This window comes from Protomyctophum parallelum, assembly GCF_964188405.1.
Source record: "Protomyctophum parallelum genome assembly, chromosome: 23".
NCBI lineage: Eukaryota > Metazoa > Chordata > Actinopteri > Myctophiformes > Myctophidae > Protomyctophum > Protomyctophum parallelum.
Window position 1 is genome coordinate 17244283 of NC_139715.1, and position 19461 is coordinate 17263743.

At 45.4% G+C, this 19461-nt stretch overlaps 1 protein-coding gene across 4 annotated transcripts in view; it reads left to right on the forward strand.

The window, feature by feature from the left end:
- dgkza (diacylglycerol kinase, zeta a) overlaps window positions 1-19461 on the forward strand; it is a 141392-nt gene that overhangs the window by 75552 nt on the left and 46379 nt on the right. For all 4 annotated transcript variants that reach the window (XM_083758983.1, XM_083758984.1, XM_083758985.1 and 1 more), the window contains 16 exons: window positions 1-102; window positions 356-427; window positions 563-661; window positions 2021-2103; window positions 2571-2631; window positions 5215-5328; window positions 5741-5878; window positions 6033-6111; window positions 6205-6260; window positions 6525-6587; window positions 7473-7546; window positions 8404-8515; window positions 8771-8857; window positions 9087-9199; window positions 9693-9793; window positions 16139-16218. The exon at window positions 1-102 is cut by the window's left edge and continues 15 nt beyond it. In XM_083758983.1, coding sequence (XP_083615109.1) covers window positions 1-102; window positions 356-427; window positions 563-661; window positions 2021-2103; window positions 2571-2631; window positions 5215-5328; window positions 5741-5878; window positions 6033-6111; window positions 6205-6260; window positions 6525-6587; window positions 7473-7546; window positions 8404-8515; window positions 8771-8857; window positions 9087-9199; window positions 9693-9793; window positions 16139-16218 — 1434 coding nt within the window. The remainder of the gene's footprint in view (window positions 103-355; window positions 428-562; window positions 662-2020; window positions 2104-2570; window positions 2632-5214; window positions 5329-5740; window positions 5879-6032; window positions 6112-6204; window positions 6261-6524; window positions 6588-7472; window positions 7547-8403; window positions 8516-8770; window positions 8858-9086; window positions 9200-9692; window positions 9794-16138; window positions 16219-19461) is intronic.

Consider the following 19461-nt stretch of genomic DNA (forward strand, 5'->3'; position numbering starts at 1 on the left):
TCCTGCTTCATGCTGCAGCAGATCGAGGAGACCTGCACAATAGGAGCTCACGCTGCGCTCATAGTCCCGCCCACCTGGATCATACGAGTCAAACGACATCAGGTACACCTGTCTGTCAATCACTCCCACCTGGCTGTACTGTTTGTCTCTGTGCTCAGCTCAGGGACTGCTTTCATTGAGTGTCATGGGACAAACTGAACGAAGTCTTGTCTTTTGGTGCCATCTAGTGTTTTCTATCGGAACAACAATTCTCTTCTCTTCTCTTCTCTTCTCTTCTCTTCTCTTCTCTTCTCTTCTCTTCTCTTCTCTTCTCTTCTCTTCTCTTCTCTTCTCTTCTCCTCTCCTCTCTCTACAGTCATCTATAAAGAACAGTAAAAAGAAGAAGAGAACATCGTTCAAGAGGAAAAGCAGTAAAAAAGGAGTGGAGGTGTGTATCGTTATTCGCATACAATATGCAAGCACAACAGCAAAGAGATGGATCAATTGTTCCGTCAACTATCAATACATGTACCTACAATCTACACATACATACACAAATATGTTGTACCTCTTGTCTCCGCAGGAAGGGAGGCTCTGGAAGCCTTTCATCATCCGCCCCATCCCCTCGCCGCTGATGAAGCCTCTGCTGGTGTTTGTCAATCCCAAGAGTGGAGGGAATCAGGTATGAAAACACGTCTGGTTTGAAGATTCAAAGGGCTTTGTTTGTCACTCACTCACTCATACGAGTGCACGCAACAATATTTAGTTGTCTTTTGGATAGGATTGTGTCCACAATTCCATGCTGTATTGTATGTTGGTACCATAGGCGTGGATTAAACAATGTCTTCTAAATTCTGACAGTTTTCTGAAATACCTCATGTTTCTGTATCAGTGGTGCTCAATATTTCATGTCAAGGAGCCCAAAAACTTTATGTAATTGGTCGCCGACCCCCATTTGAAAATATGTTGTTCCAGGGACCTCCCCAGAAGAGAAGCAAAGATTTGAGTTAAAATGTTCACTCTGTAATAATATATATATATTCAAAGATTTGAGGCACATTTTCACAATTATTCAAAAATAGCAGAAGTTCGTAGCGCGCCACTCGGTGGCATGCTATGAGCTTGTTGATCTGCTATTTTTCAATAGCTAAAGTATAATGCTTAAAACACCAAAAGAAGTTCCCGCCCAAAATGAGTTAATTGCGTAGACTCCCATCATTTTAGCTGCGGGGACCACCTGGAACCCCCTCAAGGACCACTGGTGGTCCCCGGACCACTGGTGTAACTGGTTATACATTCATAGCTGGCGGCACAAAGGACTGTCTAAGTCAGGGGTCTTCAACGTTTTCCAGGCCAAGGACACCTTAGCTGAGAGAGAAGCAGGGAACCCCCCCCATTACACATTGTATAACATTTCATAGATAGCTTCATAGACAGCACTATCATCCGTGTATGTTGGATTCATGTTACTGTGTATTTTCAGTCATTTAACCACCTAAACCGTAAATACTAGGTCAACTTGACCTTTCACTGTACTTAGTCCGTTCTTTTTTTCCCTCTATACCAAACCTCTTTGCCCCAAAAAATCCCGATCTACAGGATCACAACGCCTTGCAAGCTTGTAGATCTGCTAATTTTGGCTAAAGTTCTCGCTAGGGTTCAAGACAAGTGGTTAATTAAAAATATATATATATTTGGCAGCCCCCCTGTAGTTATCTGAGGAACCCGTAGGGGGTCATTGTTGAAGATCCCTCTAAGTCTAAGTCTAAGTATTGGTTGTCCCGGCAGAAGATGAATCTGTCATAACCCCTGCTGCTAAACCTTATAATATCTACGATAGATAGATAGATAGATAGATAGATAGATAGATAGATAGATAGATAGATAGATAGATAGATAGATAGATAGATAGATGGATAAAGTCAAAGTCGTACGATTAGTCACACACGTTACCGCAGTGAAATTTGTTTTAGATAGATAGATAGATAGATAGATAGATACTATTGATTATTGATTGTTGATTGTCGTGCGTTTGTTCCAGGGTGCCAAGATCCTGCAGACCTTCATGTGGTACCTCAATCCAAGACAGGTGTTTGATCTCAGCCAAGGAGGGCCCAAGGAGGGGTGAGTCACACACGCACGCACTGTACTGTACTGTACTGTACTGTACTGTAGGTACAAATCCCATCAGCAGAATTTGGAGTATGGAGGGAGGAGAAAGAATGTGCCAACATCAGACACACAGCTCAGTGAGCTCAGAAAATGTTGTCACTCTCCCAAGCTACGATGATGTGAGAGCTACACACTAGACTAGTGTTATGCAGCACTCTCTTATGTTAATCATTCATGAACATAATTAAATAAAAATAAATAACACAGTTGGAGTATTAAGGTGGTGGGCCATTAACCGCGCACGCGCGCCCACACATGCACTTGCGCACGCACACTCACCCAGACAAGCAAATACATGCACACGATTTGAAAACAAAATGTATGTGGTACATCCTCGATACTGAAGAAGTGTGTGTGTGTGTGTGTGTGTGTGTGTGTGTGTGTGTGTGTGCGCACGTGCGCTTGCGTGTGTGTCCTAGCCTGGAACTGTATCGTAAAGTCCACAACTTGAGGATCCTGGCATGTGGAGGGGATGGAACGGTAAGTAATCACACTCTGTTCTCTGTGTGTGTGTGTGTGTGTGTGTGTGTGTGTGTGAGAACAGAGAACACACACTGACTTCTCATTGCATTCTGTCCCTCTGAGTTAGCACGGGTTCCTTTGACTGCTGTTTGAAGCTAGCGGTACAGAAGTCTGTTCTAGACATGGTGTTGTCAAACACGATTTGTTTTGCTGTGGGCCAGGCGGAGCTAAAAGAGCCCATTCGTGCGAGTGCTCACAGCCTCACATGGCCTTCGTTGCCTTCACTTTTTCAACCTGCTGTCTTCACACATTAACCCATTTCTAAAAAAAATAACTGTTTTTGTGTCAGTGGTGCTCAACATTTTTCATGTCAAGGACCCCCAGAATTATCTGTATTTGGCTGCGGACCCCCATCTGAAATTATGTAGTTCCAGGGTCCCCCCCAGAAGCAAAGATTTGAGTTTAAAACTGATACAGTATGCTCCACATTTTCAAGATTTAAAAAAAAATAGCAGATCTACAAGCTCGTATAGCTATAGCGTCCCAGGCCGTCCCTCAATAATCACAATCACGAGTTTAGCCCACTCAACCAGCCTGCCATCATCAGACTGGATAAATCCACTATAGTGCCAGAAGTTTGTGTTCTGTTCATGGTGTTCTGTTCATTTAGATGTCTGGTGGGAGTCGCAAGTGCAGCTTGCAGATTTGTCAATGTTCGTTATGGAGAGTGCCTGCTTCACAGAGATAATTATATTCTCCTCGACTAAGGCAAAGGTCCTTTGGAAGCAAATTGTCACCTTGGGGTACATCAGTTTGAATAAAGATGAGTGCAGAGTACCCGCAGTCTGAAACTTAATTTTCCAATCAAAGACACACTGAACCTCAATTAGTTCCGGTGCTGGGCCTGCGGGCCACCTTGTTAAACAAACAGGGCGCGGTGATGACAGCGTTACGATAAGAGATGACATCAACTTACATTGATCTTATAGCCCAGGAGCCATAGACGCAACAGCAGTAAGCATTATTAAACACTAGAATAGGCCATTCACAGCAAACGTGTCCTGAATCGCCCTGACTACTGCAACACTCAGACCAGCTCAGTGGCCTTGTGGTTAGAGTGTCCGCCCTGACTACTGCAACACTCAGACCAGCTCAGTGGCCTTGTGGTTAGAGTGTCCGCCCTGACTACTGCAACACTCAGACCAGCTCAGTGGCCTTGTGGTTAGAGTGTCCGCCCTGACTACTGCAACACTCAGACCAGCTCAGTGGCCTTGTGGTCGGGGGTTCGATCCCCGGCAGGAACAAAAAATAATACAAAATAAAATAAAGCATATGGGAGAGATGGATGATGTGTACAGAAATTACAGTACAATACAATATAATACTCATAGGGAGACATAAGGGAGTATTTGAAACTGTGATCAGTAAACCTAGTAAACTGAAAACAACAGAACCAAAAAAGAGAGACATGAGTATAAGACAGAATCATTCAATCCTTGCCGCTACAAGATCTGGTCGCAAAGGAATAATTTATTCCACCCAATTAGACCAAAACTTTATACATTTGTCCTTCTGCAGTCTGAGAGAGAAAGTGATCTGTTCCATATTATAAATATAATTTACTATATCTATCCATTCTTTCATGGTGGGGGGCCTCAGGAAGCAACCAGGGTCGTGTAAATACTTTTCTACATGCGGATATCAGAATACCATTCGGCAGATCTTCCCATCTGAAAATGTGCATGTCCCAAAAACAATGTAGTAAACTCTGAGGGCAAATTCGCACCCAAATATTGCATTTATTGATCTCTGAAATTCTGTCCAGAAGCTTCTAATCACTGGGCACCCCCAGAAAATATGCCAATGGTTAGCCGATACCCACACTGTCTCCAGCATGTTGCTTCCCCATTCGAGAAATGTGCCTTCTGTTTCGGCGTAATGAAGAAACGGACAAGACATTTCCTTAACACCCAAATTCCCTCCATACATGTGAATTAGTACATTTCCATTGGAATTGACATATGATGTTACCTTCTGTTTCCCACTTTTCTTTATTATATTTTGTATCATGTTGTTTTCTTTCCATGAAGCCGTCATAAAAATCTGAAATAATACCTTTAGCTAAGTTGTTCCGGTAACTCAAACATTTCTAACAAAACCTTAGGTCCTTAACCCATTTTGGGCGGGAACCCCTTTTGGTGTTTTAAGCATTATGTTATTATGTTGGTCGCTGGAACAACATATTTTCAGATGGGGGTCTGCGGCCAATTCCATATAGTTTTGGGGTTCCTTGACATGGAAATGTTTGAGAACCACTGACATAGAAACATAGGGTTTTTCAGAAAACTGTCATGATTTAGAAGCCATTTTGTAGAATCGTCCCCAGGTCAAAATGCGTTCACTCATGAAAAGGTTTGAGAGGCACTGACTAGCCTAAAGAACTGTGTGTGTGTGTGTGTGTGTGTGTGTGTGTGTGTGTGTGTGTGTGTGTGTGTGTGTGTGTGTGTGTGTGTGTGTGTGTGTGTGTGTGTGTGTGTGTGTGTGTGTGTGTGTGTGTGTGTGTGTGTGTGTGTGTGTGTGTGTGTGTGTGTGTTTCTATAGGTGGGCTGGGTGCTATCCTGCCTTGATGAGCTGGGGTTGCACCCTCAACCTGCTGTTGCTGTTTTACCACTGGGGACCGGAAACGACCTGGCCAGAACCCTTAACTGGGGAGGGGTGGGTATACACACACACGCACACGCTCACACACACAGCTCATTTTTATTTAGTTTAGTCATATTTTAGTCACCTGAATTTTTTTTGTTTTTGTCTAGTTTTAGTCAACTAAATATGAGATTTTAGTTTACTATAAATCTACAGTTTATTTTGTTGCCAAATATACTTAGGTGGCGTAATTTGATCATCATCATCATCATCAATGTGATCATTTGGTTAACTTGTGTGCTGAAAATAGCCAATTTGCTATTTTCAGAGCGCAATACAACCAAACATAAAATGACTTATCTTTTAGTTCTACTGCGCTCTTCTGAACTAGCCCCTCCCTAACATTTTAGAGAAAACATTTATTGGCATAGTTTTAATAGACGCTATTCTATTAACACTCCTTCTCATACCATGCATATTCCAGGGCTACACAGATGAGCCGGTGTCAAAGATCCTGTCTCACGTTGAAGAGGGAGCTGTGGTCCAGTTAGACAGGTGGAATCTACGGGTTGAACCCAACCTAGGTGCAGGGGCCGAACACGACGAGCAGCAAACCGACAAGGTCAGTTTAGAACACGCACGCACGCACGCACGCACGCATGCACGCACGATGTGTGCTTTTTGGCAAAGTAAAATAGAGTCTGTGTTCAGGTGTGTGTGTCTGTGTGTGTGTGTGTGTGTGTGTGTGTGTGTGTGCGTGTGTGTTTTCTCCCCAGCTTGCCCTAGATGTGTTCAACAACTACTTCAGTCTTGGGTTCGACGCTCACGTGACCCTGGAGTTCCATGAGTCGAGAGGTGATGATCCCATCGCTGTGGATTCAACCAAGGAAGTTACAGATGCTACTACTTTTGCCTGTGCTAAATGTCTTGTCGTTCTCTGTTTTTCAGAAGCCAACCCTGAGAAGTTTAACAGCCGTTTTAGGAACAAGATGTTCTATGCTGGGGTGAGTGTAGTTTAACTGCTTTACTGCGGGGGATTAAACAATGGTGTTCCAGATCTCCCTGCCTGGTTTTCACTAACCTTTTGAAGAGCCACTGTGCCGACATGATCGTTGCTTTTCATGAAAATCCGCTTTAAAACGGTGTAATCGCTTGTCGCGGTGTTGAGAAATAGTCCAAAGTGGCGATCAACAACAGAGCGGAGGAGGAACGTGCGCGCCACCGCCACCATCATCTCAAACACTGTTTTGTCTTTCTGTCTCCAACAGACGGCCTTCTCAGACTTCCTGATGGGAAGCTCCAAGGATCTCTCCAAACACATCAAAGTGGTGGTAAGAGAATGATCAACTCGTTGCTCTGGCACTTATCACCGTATCATCATAGCCATCATCATACTGGAGTTATGCTGTTCACTTAGATAATAATGACATTATTTAGATTGATGCTTGACGGTGTATGCGATTTGCACGAGCGCTAATTTAGTTCTGTTGATAGACGCTATATGGTAGGGCATTAAGCAACTAGTCGACTAGTTTACTAGTCGACTAGTAAATCCACTAGTCTACTACTAGTTGACTAGTTGATAAGGAAAAAGGAAAAAAGAACATTTATTATTTTCCCCCCGATTTTGTTGGCCTCAAGATCAGGTAGATTATAGTTATAGTCGCCAATGTACACAGTTTTTTTTTTTCTTTTTACATAATAGGTAGTTATACTAGGCAACTAGTCAACTAGTAAAAATGAGTAGAAGTGAATGCCCTACTATATGACAGTGGGCATGCTGAGATACTGCTCTAGGTAGTCTGTGTCATTTAGATAGATGCTACAACAGTTATGTTGATGGATGGTACCGGTAGCCAGTTAAGGTACCACCAGTTATTTATGCTAGGTATGTTCTTTTTTTTTGTACATGTGAGGATTGACGTGTTCCTTTGCAGAACATACTGTCCTTAAGATTCTAAATCCTCGACAACTTAATCCTGTTTGATGGTTGGTTGGCAAAGTTCCTTAGCGCTTACAAATGTTTCAACCAACGGTTACTGCTAAACAGTTTAACCGCCGCATACGTTTTGTTCATTTTCGACATCCCGATTTATTAAGTGGTTGATGCTGGTACAAAAATGACGAATTACCCCAAGGACGTAAACAACAAATAAACCTGGATCTTGACCATTTTTGTCTCCGTCCATCTGTCCGTCCGTCCGTCCGTCCCTCAGTGTGACGGGACAGATTTGACATCGAAGGTCCAGGAGCTGAAGCTACAATGCTTGGTCTTCCTCAATATCCCCAGGTCAGTATACTGGAACTGGAACTCCAGTATAAGTCATTTTACACTTGTTTGCATGCTGGAAATAGCCGATCTACAAGATCACAACGCGTCGCACTGCAAGTGTTAAAACAGTCATTACCAGGGGCACCGTGGCACAGTTGGTAGTGCTGTCGCCTCACAGCTAGAAGGTCCTGGGTTCGATTCCCGATGGGGACGCTGTGGGCACTGGCGGCGTGTTCCCTCCTCCGCGTCATAAGTGCCCATACCCGAGGCGGGGGTTGGCGAAAGGGCCTTTCTGTGTGGAGTTTGCATGTTCTCCCCGTGTCCCCTAGGGTAGATACCCTCACAAAAACATGCCGTAATCCTGGTCTCTAAAACTACCTCCCCCTGGCCAGCCGGGGCGCCTGATGGAGGGGAAAGGAACTGGTCGGAATAACGTGTCCCTTCCACGCGCTACGTCCGGCCGGGAAAATTCCCCCCTGTCAGGTGAAAAGAAGCAGCTTGGACTCCTCATGCATAGAAGGAGGCATGAGGTCAGTCCACTGCCCCCCCAGGTTGGCAGAGGAAGTGTAGCGCCCAGGATTACATTAGATAATTGGCACTGGGTTAAAAAGAAAACTGGGTTACAAAATCGTGGGATAAAAATAAATAAAAAAACAGTCATTACGACGGCATCAAGGCCCCGACAAAATACATTGTAGTCGACTAAATCAACTGTAGATTTAGTCGACTAAAAACATATGACATTTAGTCGACTGAAACCAAACGCACTAAAACATTCCAGGGGTGACTAAAATGTGACTACTATTCAAGAGACTAAAAACTAAAATAGAAATGTTGCTGCCAAAAACAACACTGCACAACACTGCCCCCCGCAGGTACTGTGCAGGCACCACGCCCTGGGGGAACCCCGGCGAGCATCACGACTTCGAGCCTCAGCGCCACGACGACGGATACATCGAGGTCATAGGGTTCACCATGACGTCACTGGTAACTCCCAACTCCTATTGCTACAATGTTTGCATTTGAAAAACCCTGAGCGACGTACTGTAGCCTGAGGGAGGCCACAGAGTGGCATATGGAATATCACAACCATCTTGTGTGTGTGTGTGTGTGTGTGTGTGTGTGTGTGTGTGTGTGTGTGTGTGTGTGTGTGTGTGTGTGTGTGTGTGTGTGTGTGTGTGTGTGTGTGTGTGTGTGTGTGTGTGTGTGTGTGTGTGTGTGTGTGTGTGTGCGTGTGCGTAGGCTACCCTCCAGGTTGGAGGACATGGCGAGAGGTTGAACCAGTGTAGTGAGGTCACCCTGACCACGACGAAACCCCTCCCCGTACAGGTACGTCATACTCTAGTCATATTCTGTTCTGTTCTGTTCTGTTCTGTTCTGTTCTGTTCTGGTCTAGTCTGGTCTAGTCTACTCTAGCCCATTTAAATAAATAAATACTTTTTGAAATGTCCACCACTGACATAGAAACATGTCAGGATTTAGAAGGCATTTGTAAAAATCGACTTCACGTCTAAATGGGTTTTAATGGATGGACTGTGTTTTGTCTGTGTGTCGGCAGGTGGACGGAGAACCCTGCAGACTGGCGCCCTCCGTCATCCACATCAGCCTCAGAAACCAGGCCAACATGGTCCAGAAAACCAAACGACGCACGTCACTGCCACACCTCAACGAGTAAGAGCACATTTGAATCCTTTCATTTGCATCCGCGCAGAAAGCAGCATAACACATCATAGATCAGTCAGTCTCTGATCAGAAGAAGGTTACATTTACGGTCAAACACCAGATACAACTGCTGCACATGCTTATTCACTTTGACAGATGTTCTTTTTTATTTCCGCCCTCACACTCACACATCATTTCTTTATGACTTTGAAAAAAATCGTAAGCGGTGCCTTTGTTGGGTTTATTTCATATGAACTAGGCCTAGGGCATTCACTTCTAGTCATTTTTACTAGTCGACTAGTTGCCTAGTTTACTAGTCGACTAGTTGTTTAACTACCTATTATGTAAAGAAATATACTGATGGCGGTCTTGAAGCGCTGCCACAGTGCAAATGTAAACACAACCCAATCTCACATCTGATGAGATGTCTGTCTGTCTGTCTGTCTGTCTGTCTGTCTGTCTGTCTGTCTGTCTGTCTGTCTGTCTGTCTGTCTGTCTGCAGCCAGCAGCCCGTTCCAGAGAGGTTGAGGATCAGAGTGAGCAGGATCAGCATGCACGACTACGAGGCTCTGCACTACGACAAGGAGAAACTACGGCAAGCATGTACGGAACGCACACACACACGCACACAAACCCATAGTGCGTCGCGCGTGAGCTCTTAGGTCGGCAAAACGCAAGGTCAGCTGGGCTGTCTGTGTGCGTGTATCTGAAAATGTTTGTCTCATATGAAAGAGAAATATGACTGCAAAGCGCAGTGCGAATCCTCTGTGTGTGTGTGTGTGTGTGTGTGTGTGTGTGTGTGTACACGCTGTATCAGCAGACTGAAAGAGTAAACGTCACAGTGGGAAATCCCCCTCTTGGCTGGAGGCTTTGCCAGTGTTGGCCTATCAGTGTGTGTCTTGTTTGATCCCAAATCACTGGCCTTGTTGCTGCTCTTATCTGTGTGTGATTATGATCACACACACTCGCACACACACACGCACGTGCACACACACTGCCCACTGCCTCTTAATGTGCCCATGTTTGATGGAAGATAAAAACTTTGCGCTTGCTTTTATCTTTTGCTCACTCTACTCTCTCTCTCTCTCTCTCTCTCTCTCTCTCTCTTCTACCCCATACCCATTCTGCTTTCTTTCCTTTGTTCTCCAGTCCAATTATGCTCACACTTTGACTTGGTGCTTTATTTACAATAAACACACACACACACACACACACACACACACACACACACACACACACGCACTTTACGTGTGTTCTTAATGTTCACCACAAGGTGCCACTGTGTGCACTGAGAAAGCACGTGCGGAACTGTGTGTGTGTGTGTGTGTGTGTGTGTGTGTGTGTGTGTGTGTGTGTGTGTGTGTGTGTGTGTGTGTGTGTGTGTGTGTGTGTGTGTGTGTGTGTGTGTGTGTGTGTGTGTGTGTGTGTGTGTGTGTGTGTGTGTGTGTGTGTGTGTGTGTGTGTGTGTGTGTGTGTGTGCGTGCGTGTGAAGGTCATATACTGTTGCCAACTGTGGTTTCTTGTCTTACATCTAATTAAGCACTCTGGTACAGTGGTTTGCATTTGCCCTGGAGACACTCACAGGCTGATGCTTCAGACTACCATTGACTGTCACAATTATACATTTAAGTTAACGATTAATTGTCACACAAACAATTGACGATATATATTTGTTTATATTGGTGGAGCGGAGGTGAGCGGGCGGGGTCGACATATGCCCTTAACTGGGCTGCATTCAAGACACTTGCCTTGTGTCTGAACACAGCTTTGATGAATGTGTTCTGCCCCCCCCCCCCCCCGCTCCCCCATCAAACAAAACGTTTTGTCAAGCCATATGGGCTTCCATATGGGCTTCCGCTCCAATGCATTTCCAATGCATTGGAGCGGCCATTAAACACAGACACAGGACAAACACAAGACAGGTGTCTTGAATGTGTGAACGCAGCCCAGTAAGGGCATATGTCGACCCCACCCGCTCACCTCCGCTCCACCCCCTCCTGGTGCTACGGCCATCTTGGATCCTAAACACAATATAAACAATGAGGGGTGGGGCCGAGAAAGGCCCTTATTAGGGGTTCAGTGTCTTGCTCAAGGACACTTCGACGCTAACTCTGGGGGAGCCCACGTTTGAATTAAGCAATATTACACTAGAGGGTGTGGTTTAACATGATTATTGCCACGACAGTGATGTGGTCAGGAACGAGACGTAGTCGAGTTCCGCAAGCATCACTGACTCACCCCTAGACTCACCATGCTTTCTATGGCATAGGCAGCTCCCGGCAGGATCTGCCTGGAGAAACCAGGCACAGCTGCGCAACATGAGACTAATTCATTAGTGCGACAGAGAGAGAGAGAGGAGTGTGTGTGCGTCAATTTAACAAAGGTGCAGACGATCAGAAATCAGCAGAGAATGAGCGACGTTTGCGATATTACTGTATGCCGAATTGAAGTGAACTTTCTCCCTGGAAATAAAAAGGTCTACTGTAGGTTTCCCAAGGCTATACTGAGCCACTGCCGCCTGATCTGTGGCCTAAAGGGATTTATATATCTGCGGCTCCTACTAGAGCCATTGAACTTGTTGTGAGTGTCCTAAATCGAATCTCTCCTGAACTCCACTCAAATCCCCACTCAAATCCCCCGCCAAGTCAAATATCTGTGAGTATGAACTGAAGCCATCACTAAACACCGACATGTAACCCTCTCCACTCTTCTAAAACCCCGGGAAATGCCCCCAAAGGCCGGATCCTCCGGAACTGGCACCGATAGCAACAATCAAGCAGCGCATGCGGCCCCATCTGATGTGAACAACCCAGATGGATGACTTGCTCCTCCAACCCCGCACGCGCGTTTGACAGATAAAGCCGGCAGTGCCGTGCGTGCCGCTTGCCACCAGCCTCCCCGGCTTCAAACGAATGCCACTGCGAGTTTTAAAATAACCCATTCAGGACGGGAACCCCTTTTGGTTGTTTTAAAGCATTATGTTATACTTTGAAAAATAGCAGATCTATGAGCTCGTAGCACAGATCTGCTATTTTTGAAAAAGCGTGAAAATGTGGCTTCGGGGGGGGGGGGGGGGGGGGGTCCCTGGAACAACATATTTTTTTTGATTTTAGGCCAAATTCAGATAATTCTGGGAGTCCTTGACATGAAAAAGGTTGAGCACCACTGACTGACACAGTAAAACAATTTCAGAAAAGTGTATGGATTTAGAAGAGTTTTTTTTTTATCAGCCTCAGGACTAAATGGGATAAACACTGGCTCCGGAGCCACGGGAGTCATTCACAGCGACGACGAGTACACAAAAGTATAACCTCTTATCTCCATATTTCAACTTATTTTTCTTTCTTCACTTCTTTCATAAAATGTTCTGAATATTCATAACAGGGCCTTTTCTAAAGCTTTGGGTATTATGGTCCAACCAGTTTAAATTGGCCATATCTCCTTCAAATATTTTCCAATTTCAATGAATGATTCATCAAATGAAAGCTTTAATTCTGTACTTTAATAATCAGTTGCGGCACAAAGCATTGTACCTTGTTGTACAAGATAGGCACATAACAGTAGCACAAAATGGATTGTGAGCTTGTGGATCGGCTATTTCGCAGCTACTTTTTAAAGGGGTTAATTGTGTATTTGGGTTTTTATAAATATCGAACTAATGACAAGAGCTTGTCGCTAAATATAATATCTATTCTACATTTAATAATTCGTAGCACGGCTCCTTTTTTCCATTTCCTGAATAGAAACAGCTTTGGACATACAGCCTTCCACTCGACAGGGATGATAAATTGATGATAAATTAATCCGGGAAGCCCAGGCTGCATGCTTCCTGTTTTGTTTCCGTCGCAACTAATAAGGCGACAAGGCAGAGATGAGCTGGTCGGGTGAAAGAAACGCTGTCAAAAGTACTTCCAAAAGTATCTGTAAAAAAAAATTTTCACATTATGCGTCGTTGATGCTCTACAGTTGCATCTGCCCGCGTGGGCTCACTTTCTGCTGGAATCTGTTTTGTGTGTTTGTCAATATTATGTCTCAGGCTTTACCGTGTTTTTTAGCTCACTGCTTCTCTACCAGCTCAGTGGCCTTGTGGTTAGAGTGTCCACCCTGAGACTGGGAGGTCGGGGTTCAATACCTGGCCTGACTGACCTCATGCCCCCTTCAATGCATGAGGAGTCCAAGCTGCTTTTCACCTGAGAGGGGGGAAGGAACACGTTATTCCGACCGGTTTCTTTCCCCTCCATCAGGCGGGGCTGACCAGAGGGAGGTAGTTTAGAGACCAGGATTACTGCATGTTTTTTGTGAGGGTACCTACCCATGCACACTCCACACAGAAAGGCCCTTTCGCCAACCCCGCCCCCAGCGTCCCCAGCGGGAATCGAACCCAGGACCTTCTAGCTGTGAGGCGACAGCACTACCGACTGTGCCACCGTGTTTTCTCAACAGATAATTTTCCTTGTGACCACCGCATTCTGACCTATTTTACTTAGTTACCCGTTCAAGTCAACCAACAAGAAAGGTGATGGGTCGCACACGTTTTCTAAAACAGTTGTCTGAAAAACCTTGGTTTTATCAGTGGTGGCAAAGGAGGCTGAAAACCAGTCAAAAAGACACGCACGACTACAACCTATTAGGCTGTGTGCCAGATCAGAAACAGAGATAGTTCAAGAATAAAAGAGTCCCGCAATTTCTGCTCCCAGATATATATCTTTTACTTCAAGTGGTAATGGCTCGAAACGTTACCACTTAAGATATATCTGGGAGCAGAAATTGGTGTTCAGACTCTTTTCATTCTTGAGCTACTGCTGTACTGTCAGCGCTGCTCAAACCTTTTCATGTCAAGGACCACCTCAAAATATTATGTTCAGTTCCAGATGCAAAGATATGATTTGATCATTTTCGCTTAAAAAATATGCGTGGTGCTGGGAATCTGGTGCAACGCACAGGTCCTGGCGGTACTCCTGGTGAGAGCAGGAGTCTGGTGCAACGCACAGGTCCTGGCGGTACTCCTGGTGAGAGCAGGAGTGGACCTGGTGAGACGTAGGAGGGACAGGAGGCAAGCCACAGAGCCTAGTCCCTCCACATACCATAATTGTACCTCTCAGTCCCGGCACAGTATAGTTCCGGAGTGGTTCCAACGGATTGTGCGGCCCTGTCTTTCCCTAGTGGTTCTGATCAAGGGTAGCTACTGGGACGTAAGTCGGGACTTGATCACCCCGGCTGGGTCACCAGAGTGAGGGGTATGATGTTCAAGAGACCCGAAACCCTGATGGGGGGGGGGGGGGGGGGATACATATAAACTTTACTTAACTTTTTTGCAATATGTAGTTTTATGTCCATCTTACAAGCTCCCTCAGTCTGAGCCTCTTGTTGATCTTGTTGAATTTTATGTTGTCTGTTACGTGTCTGTCTGTCCGTTGTCCACACTCGGCAACTTTTGTGTCACACATATCATGTGTAATCATGAGAGAGAGAGAGAGAGGTGGAGACAGAAAGAGGGGTGACACAGGAGTTGAGAGGGACAGGCGAGGAGTAGCCTCGGTACCCAGGCTTTCATTTTCGCCGGCGCAAAAAATGAAAGCCTGGAGGATCGCATTGGCTGCTCTGGTCTAGAAGTGGGAGTCGACCCTTCCGGGTGGGCGTTGCTCCAAATGATGTGACGACCTACTGCTGCGATTTTGCCAATCGGGGCGTGCGCAAAATCTCAGCCGCGACCCGCCCACTCTAGACCAGAAACCTTAACACATTAGCTCTGGCTAGGCAAGGAGGATTGTGTTGAAAGACAGAGAGGGAGAGGACAAGTTGAGAAAAGAGGAGCAGAGAAAGGGAAAAGATAGAAAGAGAGAGAGAGAGAGAGAGAGAGAGAGATGGAAAGAGAGAAAAGCAGATTTACCCCACAGAGGAATTTAGCTGTTGCCTAGCAACGGTCGGGAAAAGATCTGTCCTCAGTTCAGCTCTCTATATATCCCTCTCTCTACTTTGTTACTCTTTCTTTCTTTCTCTCTCTCTCTCTCTCTCTCCCCCTCCCCCTCTCCCTCTCCCTCTCTCTCTCTCTCCCTCTCCCTCTCCCTCTCTCTCTCTCTCTCTCTCTCTCTCTCTCTCTCACTCTACATCCATTGATGCTTTCCAGCGCTCTGTCTACATTGTTGTCTCTCTGTCCTTCACTTCGCTTTCCCGTGGCTATAAATTTGTGTTATTTTCTTGTTTTTTCCACGGCATGGCTTTGAAAGAAACTAGTCGTCGTGTTTATTTATATATAAAAAAGTAATAAATCACACTTGTGTGAAGCGAGGGGCGCTCTTATCATCATACATCGACAGTTTTTTAGCTGCTTCAATTGTTTGAGTCTCCCAGGTGTACTAAGTACAGTACTAACAGTACTAAGTTAAGCTAGCTGACTTGATACCTGTTTATGTTACTTGTTATGTGGACGTCTATCATATCCACACACACACCTGCAGACTTCACTGAGGGTACACACCGTACCCTTAGGCCTCACTCACACCTAGGACACACTTGTGTCCTGTGTCTTCTGTGTGTCATGGACGCCTCAATGCATTTCCAATGGGAGTCACATGGTTTAATGACACAACCTTGTTGCATAGCTGTCTTCTAACTAAAACTAACAGGCGAGTGCACTCCCCGTGCACATTTCCGAACGCACCTTTAGTTAGCAAAATCTGCTTTCAAGTGCTGTGCCCCGCACACTTGGAACGCCTTACAGACGTAGTACAGCTCTCCTGTTTCCCCCTATAGGTCGCTTTCAGTCAGACATATCAACTTCAATCTCACTCCATTGATGTCGATAAACTATGCAATGAAATGTTCCCTTTATTCATAATTGTTTACTTTGTCGGGCACGTTTTAAATGGAGATCATCTCTCTCTCTCTCTCTCTCTCTCTCTCTCTCTCTCTCTCTCTCTCTCTCTCTCTCTCTCTCTCTCTGTGCAGCCATCCCGCTGGGACTGATCGTGGTTCCTGGAGACAGTGACTTGGAGACGTGCAGAGCTCACATAGAGAGACTACAGGAGGTGAGACCACCCGGCGGCCCCCACTTTGAAAACCATGTGTGTTTACAGAGCAGTGGTTCCCAAGTGGGTTTCAAGGACCCCCAGATTGACACTAATTATCACAGCTCAAAATGCATGGAATACGGTTGAGTATATTCCATGAAACACCCACCCATCACCCCTGTATATTACTGTATATTACTGTATATTACTGAATACAGTATGTCCACTAAACTTGAGGTTTACGGGCAAATCTAGTGCCCATAATTGCCCGTTAATCCCTCTTTTCACGCAGTGTAGCCCGCAGACCCCCATTTGAAGAGATATGCCAGGGACCCCCATAAGTGAAGCTTTTTACGGCTGTAGCAGTGATTCTCAACCCGTTTAATTTCAAGGACCCTCCCAGTTTGACCTGCATTACTCTACGGACCCCCCATTTAATGGCATTTCTATCTCTGGGAGGGACCCCCAATTCATATCTTAAAATCAATGTTATTTTAACTATGATAGTGTTTCCATTTGGTACACTCTCAGAGTTACAGACCCACAAGGGTCCATTTGGTTCCATTGGGTACACTCTCAGAGTTACAGACCCACAAGGGTTCATTTGGTTCCATTTGGTACACTCTCAGAGTTACAGACCCATAAGGGTCCATTTGGTTCCATTTGGCACACTCTCAGAGTTACAGACCCATAAGGGTCCATTTGGTTCCATTTGGTACACTCTCAGAGTTACAGACCCACAAGGGTCCATTTGGTTCCATTTGGTACACTCTGAGTTACAGACCCACAAGGGTCCATTTGGTACACTCTCAGAGTTACAGACCCACAAGGGTCCATTTGGTTCCATTTGGTACACTCTGAGTTACAGACCCACAAGGGTCCATTTGGTACACTCTGAGTTACAGACCCACAAGGGTCCATTTGGTACACTCTCAGAGTTACAGACCCACAAGGGTCCATTTGGCTCCAAACTACACCCTGGAACTCCCTCAAGGACCCCTTGGGGGGGGTCCCCGGACGCCACTTTAGGAACCACTGTGTTAGACAATATTCGGGGTCGCTGATTCTTCCTCTTCCTCTCCAGGATTTTTGCTTTGTTCGTCCCTCCTCGAGATGCTTGGCGGAGCAGGTTGGTAGTCGGTTGACGCTGGACCGCTTGTCGTGTGATTTTAACGCCGTGCTCAAGAGACACACCGGGGGGGGGGCATGTCTGATCATCATCATCACCTTTATTTATACCATTCTGACCTGAGATCAGATTCTAAAATTGTCTACATCCTGACAGTTTTCTGAAAAAGCCATGTTTCTATGTCAGTCGTTCTTCGATTTTTCAAAAATAGCAGACCTATAAGCTACGAGCTTGTAGATCTGCTATTTTTCAATAGCTAAATCATAACATAATGCTAACACCAAAAGGGGTTCCCGCCCAAAATGGGTTATGCTCGGAGATACAGTTGAGGGCAAGCCCTCATTTTCAACGCAATACACACAATACAGTCAAAAAACGATACATCAAACATTATAAATCAGGATTACAATGGAACTTTATACGGAACAACCATCAGTAAAATAGATGGATAGATAAATACTGAATCATTACAATAGTGAATGAGACGATAAAAAGATTACCCCAAACTTTGTTTGAAAGTGAGGACAAAGAACTTTGTGGAGCTCTTAAAGAGTTGCTAGTGCAGTGTATCTGTCTGATTGTATTCAAAGTGTACGTTTCTCAGACCAAGGGGGAACAAAATAGACGGAGCAGAAAAGATGTCCAAGTAAATTCCCATGGAATCTCCATAATTATGCTTTAAATTTGGACATATGCCCAGCTGGCCCACAGCTATAAGACAACATGCTCTCTCAGAGGGTTTGCGAAGCTCACAGCATGACTGCACTGACATATAAGCATTAAACAAAGCACACACACACTCACACACACACACACACACACACACACACACACACACACACACACACACACACACACACACACACACACACACACACACACAGAAGCGATACTTAAAACCGCAAAGCCCATAAAATGGCAAAGCTACAGTATGGAAAAACCAAACACCACAGAACTATTCACTATTTAAATCTCAGCTATACAGCATTATTTTTTACAGAAGGTCCGTGTCAGCCTTTCGACCCACAGAACACTATGAAACATTCGCGCCCCCCCCCCATTGACTCGTATTGAGTTCCCTTCCAGTCGTATCGACTTTTCTTTTTTTGGGGTGGGGGCTTAGACCTCTATATTGGCCTCTATACTTAGACCTCTATATTGCCGGTGGTCAGCGAGAGAAGGATTCTCTTACAGGGATCAATGTTGTCCCTAAAAAGGGGTCACGGGAGCATCCTGTTGGATCAATCGGTCGGTATTATATTCTACGACACACGACCACACGGACACACGGTTCCTCTCAAACCCGTAACCCGCCCTCCTGTCTCTCTCTCTCTCTCTCTCTCTCTCTCTCTGTGTACTGTACCTCGTGACCCCGTGACCTTTTCAATAAAGTGGAGAATTGCCTTGAAAACCTTTTCTAAAACGAGGGCGATGTTTGTGTCACACGGAACGGCAGGCCATGAAACGAGCAAACACAATCAGCGAGGGGCACGCACGCACGCACGCACGCACGCACGCACACACACACACACACACGCACGCACACAAACGCACAGTCAGGTCTGCTTCTCATCTGTTTTCCCATGCCTCATCCAACTAGAGTCGGCTCCCTTTGATCAGATATTCCCTCTCATCTCGTCGTAACGTAGCAATGGAGGGAGACGGACGAGCAGCGAGGACGCAGAGGAGGGGAGAATAGAGACAAAGACAGAGAGATTGATGGGAGGGCCCCGGGGGAGGGGCCCGTTGAATGAATTCCTCAGGGGGTGAAGGTGGAGGTGGAGATGTAACACTCCATATACCTCCACAGATCAAAGTTCTCGCGGCACGCGTCGTCGCATGCCACGCAAACATTGTTGACGTCTATATATAATAGAGGGAGCGCACACACAGACACGTGTCAAGTCAACGCTAACATCTGTTTACTTACACCTTGTAGCCAAACAATGTTGATTTTTCGTCGACTAAAACTAAGACGAAAATTGTTCGTCGACTACCTTTTTCCACTGACTAAAACTACATGGAAACTAAATAAGCTACGGCGACTAAACTAAGGCTAAATGTACTGACAATTTTGTCGACAAATAAAAACTACCGGTAGACTAAAATGTTAGGAAGGGACTAGTAGACAA